This window comes from Anolis sagrei, chromosome 5, assembly GCF_037176765.1.
Source record: "Anolis sagrei isolate rAnoSag1 chromosome 5, rAnoSag1.mat, whole genome shotgun sequence".
In the NCBI taxonomy this organism is placed as follows: Eukaryota; Metazoa; Chordata; class Lepidosauria; order Squamata; family Dactyloidae; genus Anolis; species Anolis sagrei.
The window spans coordinates 173,514,845-173,537,947 of record NC_090025.1 but is presented as its reverse complement, the minus strand read 5'-3'; the positions used below and the strand labels follow the sequence as shown (position 1 = coordinate 173,537,947).

The 23,103-nt window shown below is 41.2% G+C and overlaps 2 protein-coding genes across 5 annotated transcripts in view; one reads left to right on the top strand and one right to left on the bottom strand.

Moving 5' to 3' along the window:
* ADCK2 (aarF domain containing kinase 2) overlaps positions 1 to 23,103 on the bottom strand; it is a 200,710-nt gene that overhangs the window by 105,578 nt on the left and 72,029 nt on the right. The window lies entirely within an intron of this gene.
* BRAF (B-Raf proto-oncogene, serine/threonine kinase) overlaps positions 4,861 to 23,103 on the top strand; it is a 61,501-nt gene continuing 43,258 nt past the window's right edge. For all 4 annotated transcript variants that reach the window (XM_060776833.2, XM_060776832.2, XM_060776831.2 and 1 more), the window contains exons 1-3: positions 4,861 to 5,287; positions 14,450 to 14,551; positions 16,949 to 17,212. In XM_060776833.2, coding sequence (XP_060632816.2) covers positions 5,075 to 5,287; positions 14,450 to 14,551; positions 16,949 to 17,212 — 579 coding nt within the window. In that variant the 5' untranslated portion in view covers positions 4,861 to 5,074. The remainder of the gene's footprint in view (positions 5,288 to 14,449; positions 14,552 to 16,948; positions 17,213 to 23,103) is intronic.

Here is a 23,103-nt window from a genome sequence, read left to right as displayed (position 1 = left end):
CTGGATCGTAGGCTGATGTACAAGCACTGCCTGAATATCAAGCAAAAAGGGGGTGCTACAAACAATATAATATGAAAGTTGACTAGCACAACCCGGGGACCACAACCAGATACAGTGAATCTTGCCCTTGTACTTTGCTACTCTGGTGCTGAATGTGGAACACATTGCACCATGGTGAAACAGTGGATGTGGCTCTTAATGAGACATGCTGCATTATCACGGGGTGTCTGCGCCCTACACCACTGGAGAAATTACACTATTTAGGCAGTATTGCACCACCTGACATCTGCCAGGAAAGAGCAACCAACAGTGAAAGGACCAAGGCAATGACATCGCTGGCCCATCCCCTGTTTGGATATCACCCAGCACATCAATGGCTTAAATCAAGAAATAATTTTCTAAGATCTACAGAGACACTCGCTGGAACACCTCAGCAAGCGAGAATCCAAAAGTGGCAGGCTAAGACCCAGAACCTCAATCAATTGCTGATACCAAATCAGAGACTCCCCCTTGGCCACACAGAAAACTGGGCAACTTGGAAGGTACTGAACAGACTGCGCTCTGGCACCACGAGATGCAGAGCCAATCTTAAGAAATGGGGCTAAAAAATGGAATCCACGACATGCAAGCGTGGAGAAGAGCAAATCACAAACCACCTGCTGCAATGCAACCTGATCCTCGCCACATGCACAATGGAGGACCTTCTTATAGCGACACCAGAGGCATTCCAAGTGGCCAGCTACTGGTCAAAAACCATTTAGTAGAATGCCAAGTTTTTATTTCTAAAATTTCATATCTAAAAATGAAAATCCAAAAAGAGCCAGAATATTTCTTACTAGGAATGCTGAACCTGGAGGAAGATGAAAACAAAGAGATTTTGTTTAATTTTCTGGCCACGGCAGCCAGAATTGTATTTGCGAAGAACTGGAGATCAAAAGAGATACCAAAAAGAGAGGAATGGCAGAACGAGGTCCTGGAGATAATAAATATGGATAAATTAACTTACTGGCTATCTTCAAATCAAGGGACACCAAAGAAACAAACAAACTGGGACCCAGTAATGTTTTCAAACTTTGTGTGTTTTTTCTAAAAATACAATACAACTGTTTGGTTCGCTCCTGATTGTTGTTCATTTGTTCAGTCGTTTCCGACTCTTTGTGACTTCATGGACCAGTCCATGCCAGAGCTTCCTGTCGGTCGTCACCATTCCCAGCTCCTTCAAGGTCAATCCAGTTACTTCAAGGATGCCATCCATACATCTTGCCCTTGGTCGGCCCTTCTTCCTTTTTCCTTCCATTTTCCCCAGCATCATTGTCTTCTCTAAGCTTTCCTTTCTTCTCATGATGTGGCCAGAGTACTTTATCTTTGCCTCTGCTATCCTTCCCTCCAATGGGCAGTCAGGCTTTATTTCTTGAAGTATGGACTGGTTGGATCTTCTCGCTGTCCAAGGCACTCTCAGTACTTTCCTCCAGCACCACAGTTCAAAAGCATCTATCTTCCTTCGCTCAGTCTTCTCTGCGGTCCAGCTCTCACATCCATAGGTGACTACGATAAATACAATACCTGATACCTGATACAATAAATAAATATATCCCAAAATAAGAGGCATGAATGGAGGGTGAAAGGAAGAAACATGCCAAGAGGAAGGTGCGTCAAGCCAACCCTGACCGGGACCATCTTCCGTCTGGAAACCCATGTCCTCAATGCGGGAGAACATGCAGATAGGGCTCCACAGCCACCTACAGACCCACCGCCAAGACACTACATCTGGAAGACCATCATCCTCGAGCTACGAGGGATCACCTAAGTAAGTACTATTTATTTATTTATTTATTTCTCACATTTCTATCCTGTCCTTCTCAACCCCCGAAGAGGGACTCAGGACGGTTTACAATGGGCCCCATTCCGAAGCCATTACATAACAAATTACAAAATTAAAACCACAATTAGACATAAAAGCATAATTAATGATACATAAGCCATAGTTGTTGGAAACCGCTTTGAGTCACCAATTGGCTGAGAAAGGCAGTATACAAATACAGTAAATAAATAAATAAATAAATAAATAAATAAAACAGTAAAACAATCTCATCAGCCATATCGTCATTCCAGTCATATTCCCTTAAAGTGCTGCTTGCATCTATTGTCCAAAAGCCAGGTCCCAAAACCATGCCTTTAGTTTCTTTCGAAAAACTAGGAGGGAGGTGGCCGTTCTTACCTCAGTTGGGAGTGTGTTCCATAGGCAGGGGGCCACCGTTGAGAAGGCCCTGTCTCTCGTCCCTGCCAGGTGCATTTGTGCTGTTGATGGGAGCGAGAGCAGGGCCTCCACAGATGATCTTAGGTTTTGAGGTGGGACATAGCGGTGGATGCGTTCGGACAAGTAAGTTGGGCCAGAACCGTATAGAGCTGTATAGGTCAAAACCAGCACTTTGAATTGGGCTTGGAGGTGGACTGGCAGCCAGTGGAGCTGGCACAACAAGGGAGTGGTGTGCTCCCTGTATGTCGCCCCAGTTAGTAGTCTGGCTGCCGACCGTTGAACTAGCTAAAGTTTCCAAACTGTCTTCAAAGGCAGCCCCACGTAGAGCGTGTTGCAGTAATCTATTCGAAATGTAATTAGAGCATGGACCACCGTGGCCAAGTCAGACTTCCCAAGGTACTGGCGCAGCTGGTGCACAAGTCTTAGTTGTGCAAAAGCTCCTCTTAAGTACGTAAGAAAATCTCAGAATAGCAATGCAGAAAATCCCACATTATCTGAGTGTGGACTCAGATAACACAGTTTGAAGCAGATACTGTGGGATTTTCTGCCTTGATTTCTGAGATATAGGGCTGTCTGGAAGGGCCCGGAGTGTCATTTGCTGGGGAATATAAGAAGAAGGGCAGCTCTGTTTTTGTCTCTTGCTGTGGGCTTCCTATAGGCCACTGTTTGGGAACTATGTAAGAACCAGATAGCTCTTTGGTTTGATTAACTTTTATTAAGTACTCAGGAGTAGTACCTTCTACTTGCTGCTGTCTTAGGGGCCTTCCACACAGCCATATAACCCAGTATATTAAAGCAGAAAATCCCACAATATCTGCTTTGAACTGGGTTATCTGAGTCCACACTGCCATATATTCCAGTTCAAAGCAGATGACGTGGAATTTTATTCAGCTGCATGGAATAAAATCACAATTGTGGAATATTGTTCCCAGGGATGCTTAGCTAACATACCGTATTTATTTATTTGTCGTGTCAGGGCAACCAGTCAATGGTATTACATTTCTAACAGAACAAAACAAACAGACAGACCAAATACAAAATTTGCGAGTTTGGTAGTTGATTAAATGTCCTTTGACCAGTATCTGGCCACTTGGAGTGCTTCTGGTGTTGCTGCAAGAAGGTCCTCCATTGTGCATGTGGCAGGGCTCAGGGTGCATTGCAGCAGGTGGTTTGTGATTTGCTCTTCTCCACACTCGCATGTCGTGGATTCCGCCCTGTAGCCCCATTTCTTAAGGTTGGCTCTGCATCTCGTGGTGCCCGAGCACAGTCTGTTCAGCACCTTCCAAGTTGCATAGTCTTCTGTGTGCCCAGGGGGGAGTCTCTCATTTGGTATCAGCCATTGGTTGAGGTTCTGGGTTTGAGCCTGCCACTTTTGGACTCTCGCTTGCTGAGGTGTTCCAGCGAGTGTCTCTGTAGATCTTAGAAAACTATTTCTAGATTTAAGTCGTTGATGTGCTGGCTGATACCCAAACAGGGGATGAGCTGGAGATGTCACTGCCTTGGTCCTTTCACTATTGGCTGCTACTTCCCGGCGGATGTCAGGTGGTGCAATACCGGCTAAGCAGTGTAATTTCTCCAGTGGTGTAGGGCGCAGACACCCCGTGATAATGCGGCATGTCTCAGTAAGAGTCACATCTACTGTTTTATTTGTTTATTTATTTATTTAATTTATTTGTATACCGCTCTTCTCAGCCCTTAGGCGACTCAAAGCGGTTTACAACAATTTAGGTATACACAATACAAAATCAATTAAGCATTTAAAAGCAATAGCATCACAAATCATTAAACATCAGCATCAATACATCACTACATCAATATAACAAATCCATCAGGTCTCATCAATGAAATCAGAATCCAAAACTCGTTATCCATTATTCCGTGTTCCAATAGTCAGTCAATCAATCACACTGTTTTAGTGTGGTGAGATGTGTTCCACACAGGGCATGTGTACTCAGCAGCATAGCACAAGGGCAGATGTCTTTCACTCTGTCTGGTTGTGATCCCCAGGTTGTGCCAGTCAGCTTTCGTATGATATTGTTTCTAGCATCTACTTTTTGCTTTATGTTCAGGCAGTGCTGTATTATAACATAACAAGTCAGAAGTAAGTGTGGGTGGTGATGGACATACCTTTAGGACAGCAGTGTTGGGAAGCAGGTAAACAACCCACCCTGGTGTCTTTTCCCCAATTTAAATCACTGCTTGGATTTCAGGCATTCATGGACCTCCTATTGTGGGATATAGGGCTGTGCGGAGGGGACGTGCCCAGGGGACGCCCGGATGATTTGATGTTTTTACCATCCTTGTGGGAGGCTTCTCTCATGTCCCCGCATGAGGAGCTGGAGCTGATAGAGGGAGCTCATATCCGCCTCTCCCCGGATTCGAACCTGCGACCTGTCGGTCTTCAGTCCTGCCGGCACAGGGGTTTAACCCACTGCGCCACCGGGGGCTCCTAATAGACTTGATGAGGAAGGAGGCGTGGCCAAGGAATCCCCGCCTTCCGGGTTCCCTGGGTGACGTAGGGAGGTGGGGAGGGGAGGGGAGGGGGCCCTCTCGGCGTGATGTCAGGGTGTTTCCCGCTGACGTCCCGTCGCGCATGCGCGGCGATTCCGGGTGACGTCACGGCCGGGGGCGTGACGTGCGGCGGCCGCGGCTGGTGGCCTGGGTCTCTCTTCTCAGTCTTCCTCCTCCTCCCTCTCCTGTTTCCCCCTCGGTGGCCCCGCCCCCCTCTCCAACTACGGGTCGCGGTTGGGGGCGGCCGGGTCGCTCTCGCCGCCCCCCTCCCCCGACTCTTCCCCCTCCTTCTCCGCGCGCTCCAAGATGGCGGCGGTGAGCAGCGACGGAGACGCCGAGGGGGCCTCGCTCTTCAACGGGGACATGGAGGCTGAGCTGCCGCCGCTGCCGCCACTACCGCCGCTGCCGCCGCTCCCGCCTCTGCCCCCGCTGCCGCCCCTACCGCCGCTCCCGCCTCTGCCAGAGGGCTTCTCAGGAGAGGGAAGCGCCGCAGGGGGAGACCCGGCCGTGCCGGAGGAGGTGAGGCCCGCTGGGCTCGGCAACGACGGCAACCGGCCTGGTATCCATCCCGAGGCAGTCCCTTTGCCCTCGCTTTGCTACATTGAGGCCCCGGCTTTGCAAGCGCAGGCCAAAGGAGCTTGGAAGTGCATCTGCTCCAGGCATGGGCCAACTTGGGCCCTGCAGGTGTTTTGGACTTCAACTCCCACCATTCCTAACCGGCTCAGACCCTTTCCTTTCCCCCCTCAGCCGCTTAAGCTGTTAGGAATGGTGGGAGTTGAAGTCCAAAACTCCTGCAGAGGCCAAGTTGGCCCATGCCTCGTGTAGACACATCCAATGTCTTCTGATGGAGATACAATGATAGTCTTGTGAAATTAGGGGAGGGAATTACGGGAAGGCTCAATCCTATGATGCAGCAGCTCACAGGCCCGGATAGCCAGGATTTCATTTCGGGGGGGGGGGGCTGAGTTTCGGGGGGGGGGCTGAGTCTGAGTGAAAGAGGGTCTAGCCTAGCAAACCTTTTGTATCATTACCCCAATACCCCCATGCATATGGGGTATATTGAGCATGGTGATCAGATCATGATATGAATAAACATAACAGTTTAAATAATGCACCAGTTAGGCCTTTTCGCAAACCACCATGAGAATTTCGGGGGGGGGGGGGGGGCTGAAGCCCCTCAAGCCCCCCCCCCCCCCCCCCGCTACATGCCTGGCAACTTGTAAAGCCAATGCAATTCAAGGCTGCATCCATTGGAGTCTAGTGCAGGGGTCCTCAAACTTCTTAAACAGAGGGCCAAATTATAATCCAGCCCCTCAAACTGTTGGAGGGCCGGATTATAATTTGAAAAAAACATGAATGAATTCCTGTGCACACTGCACATATCAGCACAATTCAAGACAAGCTGGAATGTGTCCAGAGGAGGGCGACTAAAATGATCAGAGGTCTGGAGAACAAGCCCTATGAGGAGCAGCTTAAGGAGCTGGGCGTGTTTAGCCTGAAGAAGAGAAGGCTGAGACAGGCATGTAGCAGGGGAGGGGGCTCGGAGGGGCTTCAGCCCCCTCCCCCCTGAAATTCTCATGGTGGTTCGCGAAAAGGCCTTACTGGTGCATTATTTAAACTTATGTTTATTCATATCATGATCTGATCACCATACTCAATATATCCCATATGCATGGGGGTATTGGGGTAATGATACCAAAGGTTTGCTAGGCTAGACCCTCTTTCACTCAGACTCAGCCCCTCCCAAAACTCAGCCCCCCCCCGAAAACCCCCCTGAAAAAAACTCAGCCCCCCCCCCCCCCCAAACGAAATCCTGGCTACGGGCCTGGGCTGAGAGGAGATATGATAGTGATGTATAAATATGTGAGAGGAAGCCACAGGGAGGAGGGAGCAAGCTTGTTTTCTGCTTCCCTGGAGACCAGGACACGAAACAATGGCTTCAAACTACAAGAAAGGAGATTCCATCTGAACATGAGGAAGAACTTCCTGACTGTGAGAGCTGTTCAGCAGTGGAACTCTCTGCCCCGGAGTGTGGCGGAGGCTCCTTCTTTGGAAGCTTTTAAACAGAGGTGGGATGGCCATCTGTCAAGGGTGATTTGAATGCAAAATTACTGCTTCTTGGTTGAACTGGATGGCCCATGAGGTCTTTTCCAACTCTTTGATTCTATGAATCTATCTTATTTTTAGTACAACATACACTTATAATTAAAATGAAGAACAATTTTAACAAATATAAACTTATTAGTATTTCAATGGGAAGTGTGGACTTGCTTTTGACTGATGAGATAGTACTATTGTTGTTTGGTGTTGTTATTGTGTGCTTTCAAGTTGTTTCAGACTTAGGTTGACCCTGAGTGAGGGCTGGGTAAATAACCTTGGAGAGCCGTATCCAGCCCGCGGGCCTTAGTTTGAGGACCCCTGGTCTAGTGTCTTGGTCAAGTGAAGTCATAGACACCCCCCCCCCACACACACACACACATTCTGCTTTGGACAGACAGCTGGAATACTGTGTCAGTCTCTAGACAATACCACAGTTTAAGAAGGATATTGACGAACGGGTCAAAAGTCTGGAAACCAAACCCTCTGAGAAGCAACTTAGGGAGCTGGGTGTATTTAGCTTTGTGAAGAGAAAGCTGGAAGGGGACATGATAGCCTGATTAAATACCTGAAAGGATGTCACGTGGAGGAGAGAGAAAGCATGTTTTCTGCTGCTCCTGAGACTAGGATACAGAGCAGTGGATTCAGATTGCAGGAAAAGTGATTCCATTTCAACTAGTGTGAAGAGAAGGCTGGAAAGGGATCGTGATAGCCAGATTGAATACTGGAAAGGATGTCACATGGAGGAGGGAGAAAGCATGTTTTCTGCTGCTCCTGAGACTAGGATACAGAGCACTGGATTCGGATTGCGGGGAAAATTATTCCACCTTGACCAGTAGTTCCCAACCTTTTTTTGACCAGGGACCACTCTCCAACATTAGTACCAAAAGGGTTACAAATCAGCTTTTGGTCAACTTCAGATTCAGTTTGGTTATTTGGGCTGCGGATTCAGAAAATTGCATTGGATAGACCACATCAGCTCTAGTTTCTGATACAAAACATTTGCCATCCAATAGTTGCCATCTGCTTGCCCACAGAAAACCATATCTAATAATCTGGAGCTGATGTTTTAGTAATAATCTTTTGTGGGTAGTCAGTCCTTCCCCTCTCAACATCCCCATTGCCTGGCATTATAAGAGGGTTTTGCGAGACCAGTCGCTCTCATTGCTGCGTGGTTTTGAAGCAAGAGTGCAGTAAAGGTGAGGTTGCAGACGATATTTTTGTTTTTGTGGACCACAGGTGGGGAACCACTGACATAAACACTAGGAAGAACCTCATGGTGGTAGAGCTGTTTGATAGTGGAATAGACTGTCTCAGAATATAGTAGAGTCTCTTTCCTGGAGGTTTTTAAACAGGGACTGAATTGGCATCTGTTGTGTACTTTGTGTGTTTCTGCATATTTGACGATTGGACTGGATGGCTCTTTTGGTTTCTTTTGACTGATTCCTAGCGGTGTGATTTAGGTTTTCTCCAACAACCCCACTGCCTTCCCATTTCATTCCCCCATTGGTTCATTTCCATTGAGGCAGCTTCCTGGATTCAACTCCCTTTCCTTAGCTTCACTCCCCCCCCCCCCCCCGCCGCCGCCAATGTATGTTTATAAACAGTTTATATTTGCTAAGGGGTACTGTAATCAGAGCAACCTTCCCATGAACTTCTTCCTTCTCCTCGCAGATAGTGTAAAAGCCTCCCTTTGGCCCAAATATGCTTCCCTTAGAGGCCAGGGCAATTCATTAATAGCAAAAAGCAACTCTAGTACTTCTGTTGGTTTTTTATATAGGTCTCCATGTCTATTTGGAGGGTGGGAAAGGGAGGTGAAATGCTTGCCATTGTGACAAGTCCAGTTTGTGGAGCTGAGAATGAAGGTTAGATTATTGCTCTGCTAAAGCAGAGATACTGCAAGCATTATTACATTGATATTATTACAACTAAATTCTATGAACAGCAGCTTGGCACATACAGACTGTGTCCATGGGCTGTGGTAGGCTCTTGGGATTTGATAGTGTATTGGGAGAAGAGGTGACCCCCCCCCCCCAAAATCAGACATCATTACAGAAAAATGCATTGCTCCATGGTGTTGTCTTTTAAAAACAAACTTTTAAAGGCCGTATTCATGTGACTGTCCTCAATAAGTAAGAAGTCTTAAAATAGCTTAGAGACGCTGGAATGGGGGAGGGATATATTTGTTAGGAACACATGATTAAGAGATGCCAGTAAATGTAGCTTGTATTCTTTCCAAATCCTGTGGGCTTTTTTCTTTCACTGCAGAGAGTGAATACCCATGTTAAAAACTGCTTCTTTTTGTGTAATGATGAAGACTGCAAATATAGTATAACATTCCAAAGATGATTAGGAAGAATCGTCAAATAAGAGTGTGCTGGATGATACAAACTTTTTGCCACAGCAAAAGCTTATTTTCTTTAGAAAAACAAAGAAGGTGTGGTGACGTAGGAAAGACTTTTATGAAATTATGAAGAGCTGCTGACAGTGTAGACAGCACTAAACAAAATGAAACAGTGATATAATTTGGGTGACGACATCTTCCTAGGCCAATCACAGATGTGTGGCACGAGAGTAACATAGTACTCAGTGCCTTAAAGTGTGCAGATGTTAGCAAATATTTGATTCATGTGTGTTTAAACTGATGGTCAAATGCTCTGCCACTGGTTTAAAAGAAACAGTTTTTGTGTCAGAATATATATATATATATATGTGTGTATGTGTGTACTGTAGTTAGATCAAACCAACAGGTCTTCTAATATTTTGTCTGGCTACTGTGGACCCTTTTATTCTTTGGAATTTTCAATTTAGGACCACTGAGTTGAAATGCTATGATTTTCTCCTTGTTTTGACTTGCAAGTTAGTTCAGCTAAGCCTTTGTCTGCAAGCTATGGGTGGATTGTTTGGACAGTTAATAAGGATGCAGTTCCTTGATTTTCATTGTGCATATAATTTCAGTTCATTTTCCTTTCTCAATGCAAGTTAAAGAATATGTGAAGCTTCTGGTAGTATTTGGATTACTTAATCAATAAGGCAGGTAACAAAGGCTGACAAACTATATCATTTAAATACAGTGCCTTGTTTTTCGGCATTTTAAAAGATGAGTGATTTTATGTGTATGTATTGTGTACGTGTAATAGCTCTACATAACCAATTATCTACCATGCTTAATGCAATCATCATATATGGCCTGCCTGTTGGTTGTCAGCCCCATATTTTTATAATCTCAACTTTGGGGTGAAACCAGCAGGCCTGTCACACTGTTGGTTTCACTCCATAGCATACTGAGGGGCTGCCTTTTGACTTGTTGGGTCATAAATTGTTCATGCCTCCTATGGTGTTGTTTCTTTTGATGCCCAAAAATTGTACAATTGGAAATTGATTATTGAGAATAAAGAGGCAATTACTGTAGGGCCAAGAATGGTGGGTAAAATATCTAATAGAAATAATTCCTTGCAGTTTATGCCACCTGAAGAATGTCTGAGTAATCTAACATTGTTGTCAGTTGAAAGTGATGTACTTTGCCAACTCAGCTTGAAAGAAAGTGTAGGATTTTTCTGGAAAGAAAGGCAAAGTGGTGAATTTGTTGCAAGGTTGATAAGCAAGCTTTGGGAGAAACTGCACGTTCATTTTTTCTGAATTATTTTTTCCAGAATATTTCAGGGGGTTGCAGAGAAAAGATGTTTAATTATAATGGACCCTTTTGTGCAACAGATAGGGAGGACTCTGTGTACCTTAAATGGATAGCGCCCATGAACAATTCAAGGCTATCTTTGTTTGAGTACTCTAATCAATTGAATTTTGTTCCAGATTTATATCAGTTTTATTAGTTACAAATAACGTAACTAGCGAGGATAAAAATATAAGATTTAATTTGCCTGCTCAGCATCTTAATTCCCAGTAATATATAGAAACAATTATGAAGGTTCTTTTTGTTATTTTCCAGATTATCTTGAGAGGTTAATTTGCCTTCTTTTCAAGCTAGGGGCTTGTGCATGTGGAAAGAAGAGGCTACTTACCAGCAGTTGTGATGAGACCTTTGTTTATAGCTTTTTTATTGATAAGCTTTAATCGGCTACCTGCTTCAGTAGGTGTTCTACTGAAACTCTTTGTATCTTACTGTTGTCCCATGTGTCATTTACACAATCATTGGAAAGACATCATTCTCTTTTTGTGGCAAGTGAAAATCTTGTTTTGGAAGACATTTAGGCTGCTTGGTGCTGAACTTTTATTCAACTGACTTCTGTAGAAACATGGTTTTATGTATTACTCCTCCCTTCATACATTTTGATTTTACCTAAACATACATGAAACACAACTGAAAGCTTGTTCTATTTTTTAAAAGTACATAATAAAATCAGCCACGTGTCTTGAAAGGAAAACTGTAAATATATTTACAGAGTTAGTTGAGAGGAGCTCAATTAATCTTGTCCAAAAACACACAGTTCCTCTGGGCTACAGCACTAATACATCAATCTATTTGTTTTGTGTGTGATTTTTTTCTTTAATGATTCAGTGGGTACCAGATAAGTAAAATTTGCAAAAAAAACAACAAAAACAAAACAAACCCCCAAGTTGAAATGTATACTCATATTGTAATGAGTCCTGAGACATTTATGATCTCCTCTCATTTTTCCATGGTATCATTTTGGATTTTGTGGTAACACTCGTTCCCTAGGTTTGTTATTAGGAAGACTGGGTTATTTTAATAATCAGGCAGAATATTGTTCTTTATCAGTTTGGGTTTTGTTTGTTAGTTGTCCTTTGTTCTTCTAACTGATATTTTGGTCATAATGTTCAAGCAGAGGATAATTGTACAAGGAAATGTATGATCCTCATCATATTTCACATGTCAAATTCTGGTAACTGATATGGCCTCACAAAAATTGAGTGCTTCCAATAACGTTTAAAGCTTTTAGAGATCTGTAAATAGTGGAGAATCTTTACTAATCATGAAACAGAATCATACAATTAAAACATGGTACTTACTTTAGTGTTGACTCAATTATCCAGCTAATTCTGAAATTGATTATCACATAGCAGGTTCAAATTAAACATGGTTCCGATTTTAGATCATGGACTACCAGATTAAAGAGTCTGATTCTTTAGAGTGGAGTAGAAGCCTCATCACTTTTTGGTGACGTTAAGTCTGTATTCAAGTTTGCTGCAGTGTAAGTGTGTCTGCTCATTTCAGCAAAACCTGTCTTGTACCACAGGTTTCTTTCAGACTTTCAGGTGGAAATCCTCATTTTTATTCTCTCTGCATTTAAAGAAACCTCAGCTCCCCTTTGATGTTTAGATGCAATAAATTCCAATTTATTTTAGATCCACAATCCTATTTTTCTCTTTTAAATTCACCCTCCAAGTTTAAGAAATAATTTCTGATGATACACACACACTCACACACCATTATTGTCTACAGATGGGAGCCCTTTTGGGTTGAAAGCAGAAGAAGGAAGGGAAGAATGATGGACAGGTCTAGAGGGGCAAATGGCAGGTGAATAGGGAGGGAGGAGCTCCCCCACGTGATATCATGAGACCAATCTGGTGCAGGCAGGAGAAGCATCAAACTTCCTAAAAAGAAAAGGGTGTCATGATATACTCAGCAGATGAATACACACCAAAAACAAAAGTAGGACTTGTGCAGCGGCCGCTTGGGACACTACTTGCCGACATAAGATTGTAAATAAATATAAATCGCATCCCTACTTTACGGATTTTCACATTTCACGGGTGCTCCTGGAATGTAACACCCGCGATAAGTGAGGTAACACTGTATCTCCGTCGCCTGTTGACCTGTGGTGACCCCATGTATTGCATAGGATTTTCTTAGACAATAAGTACCCAGAGGGCTTTCTTTCCTCTGAAATATAGCTCACAATCTGTAGTATTCATTGGCAGTCTCCCATCCTAGTATTAACCAGGTCTGGTTCTCCATAGCTGCCAAGTTCAGACAGGATTCAGTGCCCTTAGGGTATTTAGGTCCTACTTCATATGTATCTTAACATTAAAGTTAGTAATTATAAAATGATTTTGTACAGTTATACAATGATTCTGAAAGCTGTGGTAGGTTCCACGCTCTCTGAAGTATGACAGTAGAAATGAGAAAAGTTAGCTGCTGGGAAGAAAGGTAAACATTTCACTTAGGTGATGTTTGAAGGACTGTCTCTCGCTATATATCTGTCCATGTCTTGAAAACTTCTGGAGAGCCCCTCTCCTTCTAACACTCTGGACCAAGGTTTGAATGCACTGAACCATGGAAACCAATTAGGTGATTTTAGTGAAGTCACACTCTCTTGGCCTGAAAGGAAGACACTAGCAAACCCCCCCCCCCCTCCCCCAAAGAGGTCTTGTCAAGACATCCCTGTGATAATGTTCATCTTGGGCTCACTGTAAGGGAGAAATGTTTGGAAGGCACACAACAACCATTGTTAATTGAAATATAACTTAGCATGTCTCTATATATAATCTTAACATACAGTATTTTATGTCATCAGTGCTTGATGCTCTGTCTAAAGCACCTAATCATTTATTATTAACATGCATTTCATGATAAAAACGTAATATAGCAGTTTACAAAATAATATTTTAATCTATAGATGAAGGGAAAAGAACTTCTTACAAGCATCAGACATATGAATAGAACACCAGTTTAGCTAGACTATTCTGAGCATGGCATTTCTTAAATTTTTATTATTTCCATGCAGTCAACTTGATTCTTGGGTAAAGCTGAATAGCTGTGTTCTCCATATTTTGACAGATGGCTAAGTCTCTGAGGTGATTGCGTGATCACAAAATGTACTGTAGTGTTTTGGTTTTTTTACAGGAAGAAATATTTAAATTCTTAAATGTTCTCTTTTGGCTAATTGTTACAGTTCATCTTGCTTGTCTTCTATAAATAGTTCTCTGCTTAATACCCAAGTATTGATCATGTTGACTGAGCAGGTGGGATAGATGTGGGTATGATAGAAACATTTTGTAACATTACTTCTTTCTCTGGGATAAGTTCACAAATTCGGTCATTGTTTGTATTGGCTCACACATTGTTACATTTAGTAGTTAGATATAAAGGCCTGTGTACCAGGTCTTTATATAATACATTCACTGTCAATGTTTATAGGTGTTTGCTGGATTCAGTTTATTTATTTATTTTATTTACTCTATTTTACCCTGTTTTTCTCCAACACGAAAGGGACTAAAGGTGGCTTACATATGGCAATTATTCAATGCCTTGCAACACATACAGACATTAAAAACTTAAATCAGTGGAGTTAAAACTAATACAAGTTAAACATTTTAAAAATTACCTTCAATATTAAAATCACGCAATCCAAAGATCGTGGTCCAAGGCCAATTCCATAGTTATAAGATATGAGATATAGATTATGATTATGTGAGTGGGAAGGGGGTATGTCATCTTGTGTCATTGTAGTGTAGTGACAGGATTGTATCACATATATATATATATGATGCTTGAAATGTGTCAGCAAGTGACTTTACTCACCATAAATATCTGAGCTATACCATACATTGGCTTAATTTGATTGGTTGTATTGAAATATACACATTTGTTTACATTTCTAGGTATGGAACATCAAACAGATGATTAAATTAACGCAGGAACACATAGAGGCCCTACTGGATAGGTTTGGAGGAGAACACAATCCACCATCCATTTATTTGGAGGTAAGTGCTGAGTTCAGATGCATAAAATGTCACACATCTTGTTTGAATTTAATTGTTTAGGGCCAATTATGGTATGTTGTGATATCTATAGCCTTCAAACCATGGCTTCTGGTTTTGATTTTGAAGCCAAATTTGCTGATGTATATATTTTTTATCACATATTGGCTGACCAGAACAGAGAGAAGTTGTTTGACAGAGGGGGAAAAGAACCACATGGCTCATTTGTACTCCTTCAAATCATGGTTTGGAGCATTGTCTAGCTTGAATGATGATGATATCAAATAGCATGGTGGTAGGAATTTGTCCATCAGACCAAGTATATGTTTTTGAAATGTTTCGCGGTCAGTACTTAAAGAGTTCCTTTTTAACACATAGGTAATCAAGAAGAAGGCTAAACAATTTAAATTTTGTTGCATGAAATTTAAACATACTTTTCTGCATTGCTTTGTGACATTCTGCTTTTGTATTTTCATGTTGTCTGATATTCTATCTATACCCATGAAAGGCAGATAGTTTTTTTCTGTAATTAAATCAGATTATGATTGTCATAATTCTCTATGCCTGTCACAATTGTGTTCTGGGGTTTGATGTAAAGCTCGGTTACCAGGACCAGAGGAGACTGTCATAAATGCACAGTGGCGCAGCTGGCTGAGTGTCAGCTGCATTAAGATCACTCTGACCAAAAGGTCATGAGTTCAAAGCCAGCCCGGGTTGGAGTGGGCTTCCAACCAATTGTGTAGCCTGTTGTTGCCCTTTGCAACCCGAAAGACAGTTGCATCTGTCAAGTAGGAAAATTAGGTACCACCTTGTGTGGGGAGGCTAAATTAACTAATTTATGAGGCCATAAAAAAGACTCCAACAAAGCACTCCAGCAAAAGCATGCGGGGAATGTGGAAGTATTTCATCAGTGTCGCAGATGGACGATGAAAGCGACAGCTCCCCTGGCGGCCAGAAAAAGTTAAATAGCCTCTGTGTATGTCTGTATACGTTGTATGTCAAATTGGCATTGAATGTTTGCCATATATGTGTACACTGTAATCCGCCCTGAGTCCCCTGCGGGGTGAGAAGGGCGGAATATAAATACTGCAAATAAATAAATAGACCTCTCTATATATTGTTGAAATATTTACGACTGTCTCCTCTGTTTCTGATGTTTGGATGAGATACTCCAGCTACTGGGCTCTGACGCAGGAATCCAAAGAGTTGAAATGGATTTGGACTGGCCAGTGGTTTCAGCCCATAAAAACTACTGTTAGTGTCTGAGTATGGTAGGAAGTATCTCCTGTGTTTTGAAACTAAAGTTTAAATAGCCACTGCAAAGTTAGTCTTCAAAGCAAGCCTTAATCTTGCTTTCTGGGAGCAGGGAGAGAATGCAAAATGGGGGTGGTGATGGAATTGCTGCAGTGGGGTATTACTTTGCTTCTGATGGCTTATGCTTGCTTACAGAGATGTCATCCTTGATGCTTTGTTTTTAAAAAAAAGATAGGTGGGGGAGAATTATCATATGGCAAAAATAAAATATGTTTAAAATGTATTAGCAAAGTCTGAATCTGCCATGTCTTAATTTGGATACAAAAAATTCTGTGTTCAGCTGGCTGTTATTTTACTTTGTGGACATATATACTCATTTTGCTCAGGTTTGAAGGTTTCTGTGCTTAGCACTAAGATCCTAATTTGAACATTGCCCAAACATATCTTATTCTTCTCTAGATTACATGCCATGTGTACTCATGTATAAGTCTACTTCATGCATAAGTCAAGAGCAGGTTTTAGGGGCAAAGTTGAACATCATGGCAGGAATCCTTTTGGTGCACTATGGTAGTGCCACAGCCTGTCTTGTAGGAGAGAGGCAGTAGTAGCAGCAATCAGAGGACTTGGCTGCCCAGGGAGAGAAGCTTGTTTCCAATGTCAGGCTTCTAGAAGAGTTCTTAGAATGAAAAGCAGCCTGGAAGGAATTGATTAGAAACTCATTTATCTTGCCATAATTGTAGTTTTCTGAGCAATTTATCATAGAGTATGTTTAACTTCAAGCCTTCTCAATCCTAGAAACCAGACATTTTGAAGCTGGCTAATCAGCCAGCAACTGCCTCTTCCCTGCCTGTTGCTGCTGACTGCCATTTTTCTCTGTCCCATCACATTGCTGCTGTCTATACTGGTGTAATTATGCTGTTGGAGGAACACAATGGAATATTGGCAAATAATAACAAACCTCAGGCAGCAATGTTCTCTGCTTTTACCACTAGATTAGAAATATCCAATCTTAGTTTGCTTCTTTGTCCAAATCTCCATATTATGGTTTGTGTAACTTCAGACAAAATGGAAACTTATGTCTTGAAAAATGTATTTATCTCAGAAGTATTAAATAATATTTTAAAATAATTTGTTCTCTATCTATAGGCCTATGAAGAATACACCAGCAAACTAGATGCACTACAGCAGAGGGAACAGCTGTTATTGGAATCCATGGGGAATGGAACCGATATCTCTGTCTCCAGTTCTGCTTCAACAGAAACTGTTGCATCATCATCATCATCTAGTCTCTCTGTAGCACCTTCATCTCTCTCAGTTTATCAGAACCCTACAGATTTGTCAAGGAATAATCCTAAATCTCCACAGAAGCCTACTGTTAGAGTCTTCCTACCCAACAAACAGAGGACAGTGGTAAGGCCTGCTCATCTGCCAAAAGTTTAGTTTTTGTTACCTTGCCAAAAAGCAAGATGATTGCCAAAACATTAGAAAGTCAAAAGGACAAGATGCAGCTGAATTCTTATACAGAACATATAGATTACTTGCATGATGATACTGATTTGCTGTGGAAAAAGTTTGGTAGTTAGGCTCTAGCTATGTTGTGTGCATGAGAGTAAACTGCAGCACAGCAAGACGAAATCATCTCCTCTTACTGGAACATGGACAGTCCTGGATGTGACTTCTCCCCAGCCCTTGGAATGTCTGTGCCAAGCCTCTGGGAGCAGATAACATCCTTGTGCTTTCTACTTTTCCTAAGTGAATTCAAGATGGTAATAAAGATAAAGAGCAGTAAGAATTGTATGGGAAAGGATTGGTAATAATGCTTCAGTGGAGACAATTTTTCACCTTTTTCGGGAGTGGATTTCTCTCAGAGGGGCAGATTTCTCTCACTTCCTGTTGTCTCATCCCTGTTCTTAACTGTGAGTCATTTGTAAGTCAGATATTTGTAACTTGGGTACTGCCTGTGATATACCATCAAATGTAACTTGCACCCCAGTTTTGAAGGTCTGCATTACAAAGAAATTGCTGTTGAATGAATTGTGAGGTGGCCATGATAAGACTGGTGGGAAGCTGCAGCCCTCCGTCAGGCCTGATAGGAAGCCAGCAGTAGCCACAAAAAGGCTGATGGGAAGCTACACCCCTCTGCCTGATCTTCCCACCATCCTTTTCATGACCCTCCTCTGCCCCTAGTTAAGATCTCTTGCCCAACAGTACAGACAGGTTTAGGTGCAATGCCATTGAATCTAATCAGACCTCAATTTTAGCAACGTGATTTAGCCAAAAAAGTTGAGTGTTAAACCCAAGTAAATATGGTAAGTTGGTAGTCAGGTAAATTGACCAGGATTATATTTTTGATAGGAGATGAGAAATTAAAAATAGTTTACATACTATAAGACATCCACTAACAAAACTAAGAATGCCCCTAGTGCATGAACTGGAACTCACTTTTGGTACACAGAGTTTCTAACACACATTTAAATTTAAAGCCAAGGAAATCCTGAGTACTAATAACAAGGGAAAATAATGAAAAAATATACTTTTTTTAGGTTGTGTTTTTGTGCGGAATGGAGTGTGTGCGGAATGGGAAGTGTAAGATAACAAAAGTTGAAACAGGAATTACCATTGGCACAGATGTGTGAGGAAAATATAGCATTTTAGGTAAGAGGCAAGTTAAGCATGAGGGAACGAAGTAGAAACAAAATGGCAAAGAGAAATGTAAACAGTACAGCAGTAGAAAGTGCAAATTCCATGTTTTGGGTGAAATCCTTTAAAAGTGAAGAATACTGAGATCTAGTTATCTTCAGACTTTAGTTTGTTAGTATCTCTCTCAGAGAGAAGTTCAGTTTAGCAAAGCAGTAAAGTGTAATACTAGATGTCTCTAATTGGATGAGTTTAAGATGCTTCTCTAGGTATGGAAGAGATTGCAACTTAATTTGGACTGGCTTTGAACCTGTTGAGTTTTATACAATGTTTAATGTTTAAACTCATATCCTAAATTTCTATCAATATGTTTAATTTAATATTAAGCTCTTGCAAGATCTCATTGTTAGAAATATGCTCACTTTTCTCTCTTTGGGTATCATTTTTATAAATCATGATTCATGGGAAACCTGCTTTTTTCTGCTTAAATAATCCCATTTCAATGTGATGGATTGTTGACAAATAGTAAATATTCTAAATGGGATGTGAATAAGGATTCCTCTTTGGAGGCCTTAAATCTCCATCTTGTTTCTTGCAAATAGAAAGAGATGTCATTCTGTTCAGCTTTAGAACTCCTAGTCACATTTTCATTTCCAAGAATACCGTGCCATTGCTAGAACTTAGAAGGTCACTTTTTAAAAAAGTTTTGTTTTGTTTAGAAACTTGGAATCAATGCTTCTTGGATGAATTGAGAAATTGTAATCTGAAAAATAACGTTTTTGAGCTCTGGCTTTTGATTTCAAGCATGAATGCAGTGAATCTGGTGGCATTTCCCAGCATTTCTCATTTTTTCACTGTAACTTGGTGATTATTTCTCATGGTTTAAATTTGAACTTCCCTTCTTCTTCAGACATATAACTAATACGACACATTTTCCAATGGTTCTGGGAAGTAGTCTCTTACAACTCCAGGACAAAATAATTTCAGCCTACAAGAGGTAATATCCTCCTTCTTAATTTTTATCCAAGCACACCACAAAGGAATTACAACAGGGTGCTAATAGTAAACTGTAGGTATTCAATGAGAAGGTTGCAACTGCTTTGGGGAAATCGATCCAGTATTCTGAGAACAGGAGCAATGCAAATGCAACTCCCCCTGTAGTGCTCCCTAATTTATTATTGTGATTCCGCTTCTGTTCTTGACCCACAAAAAGGTTCTTCTTTGCATCTGGGCTTCTTTCTGACAGTGAAGTTGGTCTGCAGAAAGTGGAACAGGGGGGGTACACATTTGCCTCTTTCTGTTTGTTTTAAGCAGATTTGCAAATGATTCCACAAAAGTTATGAGCCTGTGAGAATATTTATGAGTTTGCAAGATGTTCTGTTTTGATAAAGATTTCTAAACAAGAAAAAAAAGTGCCTCTCGGTTCCTTAAAAAACTGGTTTGGGTTTGCATAAATAGAGAGTGTGGGATATAAATAGCTCTGACAGAACACACACACCCAGAAAATGTTGTCAGATTCAAGTGCTCAAACTTCCACTCCTTTTCACCAATTGAGTACCCTGTGTAGATGTGTTTAAATGTTAGGTGAAAATGCATACGATTGAGGATATTTGGTTTTGCAGTACTACAGGTGAAAAGCATTATGGATTATTTTTGAATATAAATTGAATATGAGCCAGCAATGTAGTACTGGAGCAAAGAAGATTAATACTATTTTAGTCTGCATTAATAGAAACATAGTTCATTTCCAAGTAAAGGGAAGTAATACTCCCCTTACACTCTGTGGTTGTTATGCCTCATCTGGAGTAATGTGTTCAGTTCTGGAAGCCTCATTTTAAGAAGGATATAGATAAGTTGAAGCAGGTTCAGAGAAGAGCAGCAAGGAGGATGAGGGGTATGGAGACCAAAAAATATGAAGAAAAGTTGAAGGAGAAGGGAAGACTGAGGAATTACAGGATTGCACTCCTGAAATATTTAAGGGCTGCCAAAGAGAGGAGGAGGATCGGCCTGTTCTCTGCTGCCTCAGAGAGCAAGACCAGATCTAATGGTTTGAAGTTATGGGAGAATAGATTTCAATTGAACTTTGTGACAGTAAGTGGTTCAGCAATGGAACCAATTGCCTTCTTTTGACATCTTCAAAAAAGAGAGGCTAAACAGCCACCTCCTGAGACTGCCTTATCAGAAGATCTTGTATTGAGCAGTGATGTCTATGAGATCCCTTATAACTCTAGACTTCATTTAATATATATGTTACATGAGTGTCACATATTTTACTTGTTATGTCCTGTATGCACAAAACATCCTCCCAGAAGCTGATCTTTAAAATGCACATGTCCACAGAGAAGTGTTTTTACACTGGATATTTTTAATTGATGTGCATGCTAGAATCCTCTGATTCGTTTTCTAAACTGTTTTAAAGGGCTCTTTATGCCATTGGTTAACTATTTGGTTCACATAGGATTTGAAGTAAATGCTTACTTTAGTCAGTCTAGAATTTCCAGGAAAGTGTTCTGATGGATTTTTGTATTGTTTTGAATCCATCGTGTCCAGTATGTACAATACTACAGTATGTACAATGATCTTCTCATGGCTTCAAATGGGAATCTTCTCTGTTCAGTAAATTTGCAATCCATGAATGTGTTTCCATAAGGCAGTTTGCCAGCACTTTATATTTGAGGCAACAGAGGAGGGGAGGATGAAGGAGGCATTTTACCAGTAGTGACACAAAGGCAGATACTTTCACTTATGGACTTTTGTCCCAACTGTTCTCCAGAGAAGATTATAGCAGGAAAAAAAACTGTCATTGAAGAAAATAGATTTTATTTGAGCACTGCTTATAGTAGACATAAATTCTTTTTAGGTCTGTCTTGTGTTGAGAAATTATTATCCTCACATTCTGTTTTTAAAAACAGGAAAAACAATTAGTGTGTTTGTGTATGTGCATGTGTTTTTTTTGTCTAAAAAGCAGAACTTTATGTGTATTTTCTTAACAAAAATATTCAGCAAAATGTGTGCTTTTATGTTGCAAAACAAAAGCTGAATTATAAAGGATATAAATATTGTAGGATATAAAAAAACTGATAGCAAAGGAACATTTAGAAACATTTTAACCATAATTACATTGAAGTTTTATTTTGCCCATATTGCTTTGACAAATTCTAATTTATCAGAAAGGAAAGGAGAAAAAATCCAATTTCCCTATCCAGCAGCCACATATTTACAATAGTTCTGTGCATAGCATTTCAAGCAAGCATATCTCCTTCCTTTCCTTTGTGAGACTGAAAGCTCAAGAACGTGTGGAGTAACCGCTCTGTGCATTCAATCCCCTTTTTTCATTCTCTCACTGTAAGCAACCTGCCATACCTGCACATGCAGGTCTGAAAAACAGTTTTCAACTGGTTTTCTCATAATAAGGAAACTTCTGAGTTATGTTTCAGCTTCAGTAAATGCAACCACCCATTTAAAATTCACATCATAGATTTTGCTGTTATTCAATTTTGAGGCAAAGAAAATATAAACTGAAAAAGATGAGAACATCATCCAAAGTTATATGTACAGCACAATCTGCTGACGATGCCTTTTAAAAAATGTATTGCCACTTTACTGGCCTTGAAAAGGTTACAAAGAGAAGCACTGTTGTGTAGTTGTTGGGTTTTTTAAAAACGGAATGCTTTAAACTCTGCGCTCAGATAATCGGAATCACTTTTTGTAGGAATCCAACCTGATTTTTTTCTGGGGAAATGTGCTAAAATGGAGATCACACTCAGTTAGGACCTTTCTGGTTGTTTTTTCAAAAAGCAGGCCTGAGTTTGTGACTAATGCTAGATTGAAAAATTGATTGTTCTATCATAATGTAACATTTCTTACATCTCATTAAAAGTAAAACAAAGGGATTCCTAAGTATAATGAATGAAAATTCAGATTAAGTACCAATCATATAACTTTTGTACGTGGCAGATAAAATTTTTGAAAATCTTTGTTTGCAGCCGCTATAATAGAATGGCAGCATCTATTTATTTACTGGGCCCCTGGTGGCCCAGCGGGTTAAACTGCTGAGCTGCTCAATTTACAGACCGAAAGGTCAGCAGTTTGAATTTGGGGAGTGGGATGAGCTCCTGCTGTTACCCCAGCTCCTGCCAACCTAGCAGTTTGAAAATAGTAGATATATAGGTACCACTTCTGCTGAAAGGTAACAGCACTCCATGCAGTCATGCTGGCCAAATAACCTAGGAGGTGTCTATGAACAGCATCCCCCAGAGTCAGGCTTAATGTCAAGAGGAAACATTTTTAAAGCCTCAAAACAGAGTATGGGAACACAAATTACATGGTAAGCATATGTAGCCATGCTTATTCATACATTATTACTTAACTTTATTTTTGGTCTTTCCTGGTATTGTAGTTAGTAGCAGTTTCATCTAATAACCTCATAAGATATGAACATGAGATATGAGCAGCAGAAAATCACTTACCCATGGTTGAAAAGTGCATGCCTTGCTGGTATCTGGCAGTTACTAGGCAGGAGCTCTCACCAAGGTCCTCTGAGACAATGGAGAACAAGAAAACAAAGCTAAAGCAGCTAGAAGATGGAGGATGCCCTCCCATGTTTGCAGTTTCCAAATAGCTGGTAGATTTAGCCACAGCTTGATAAGATTATTTGAGGGGGA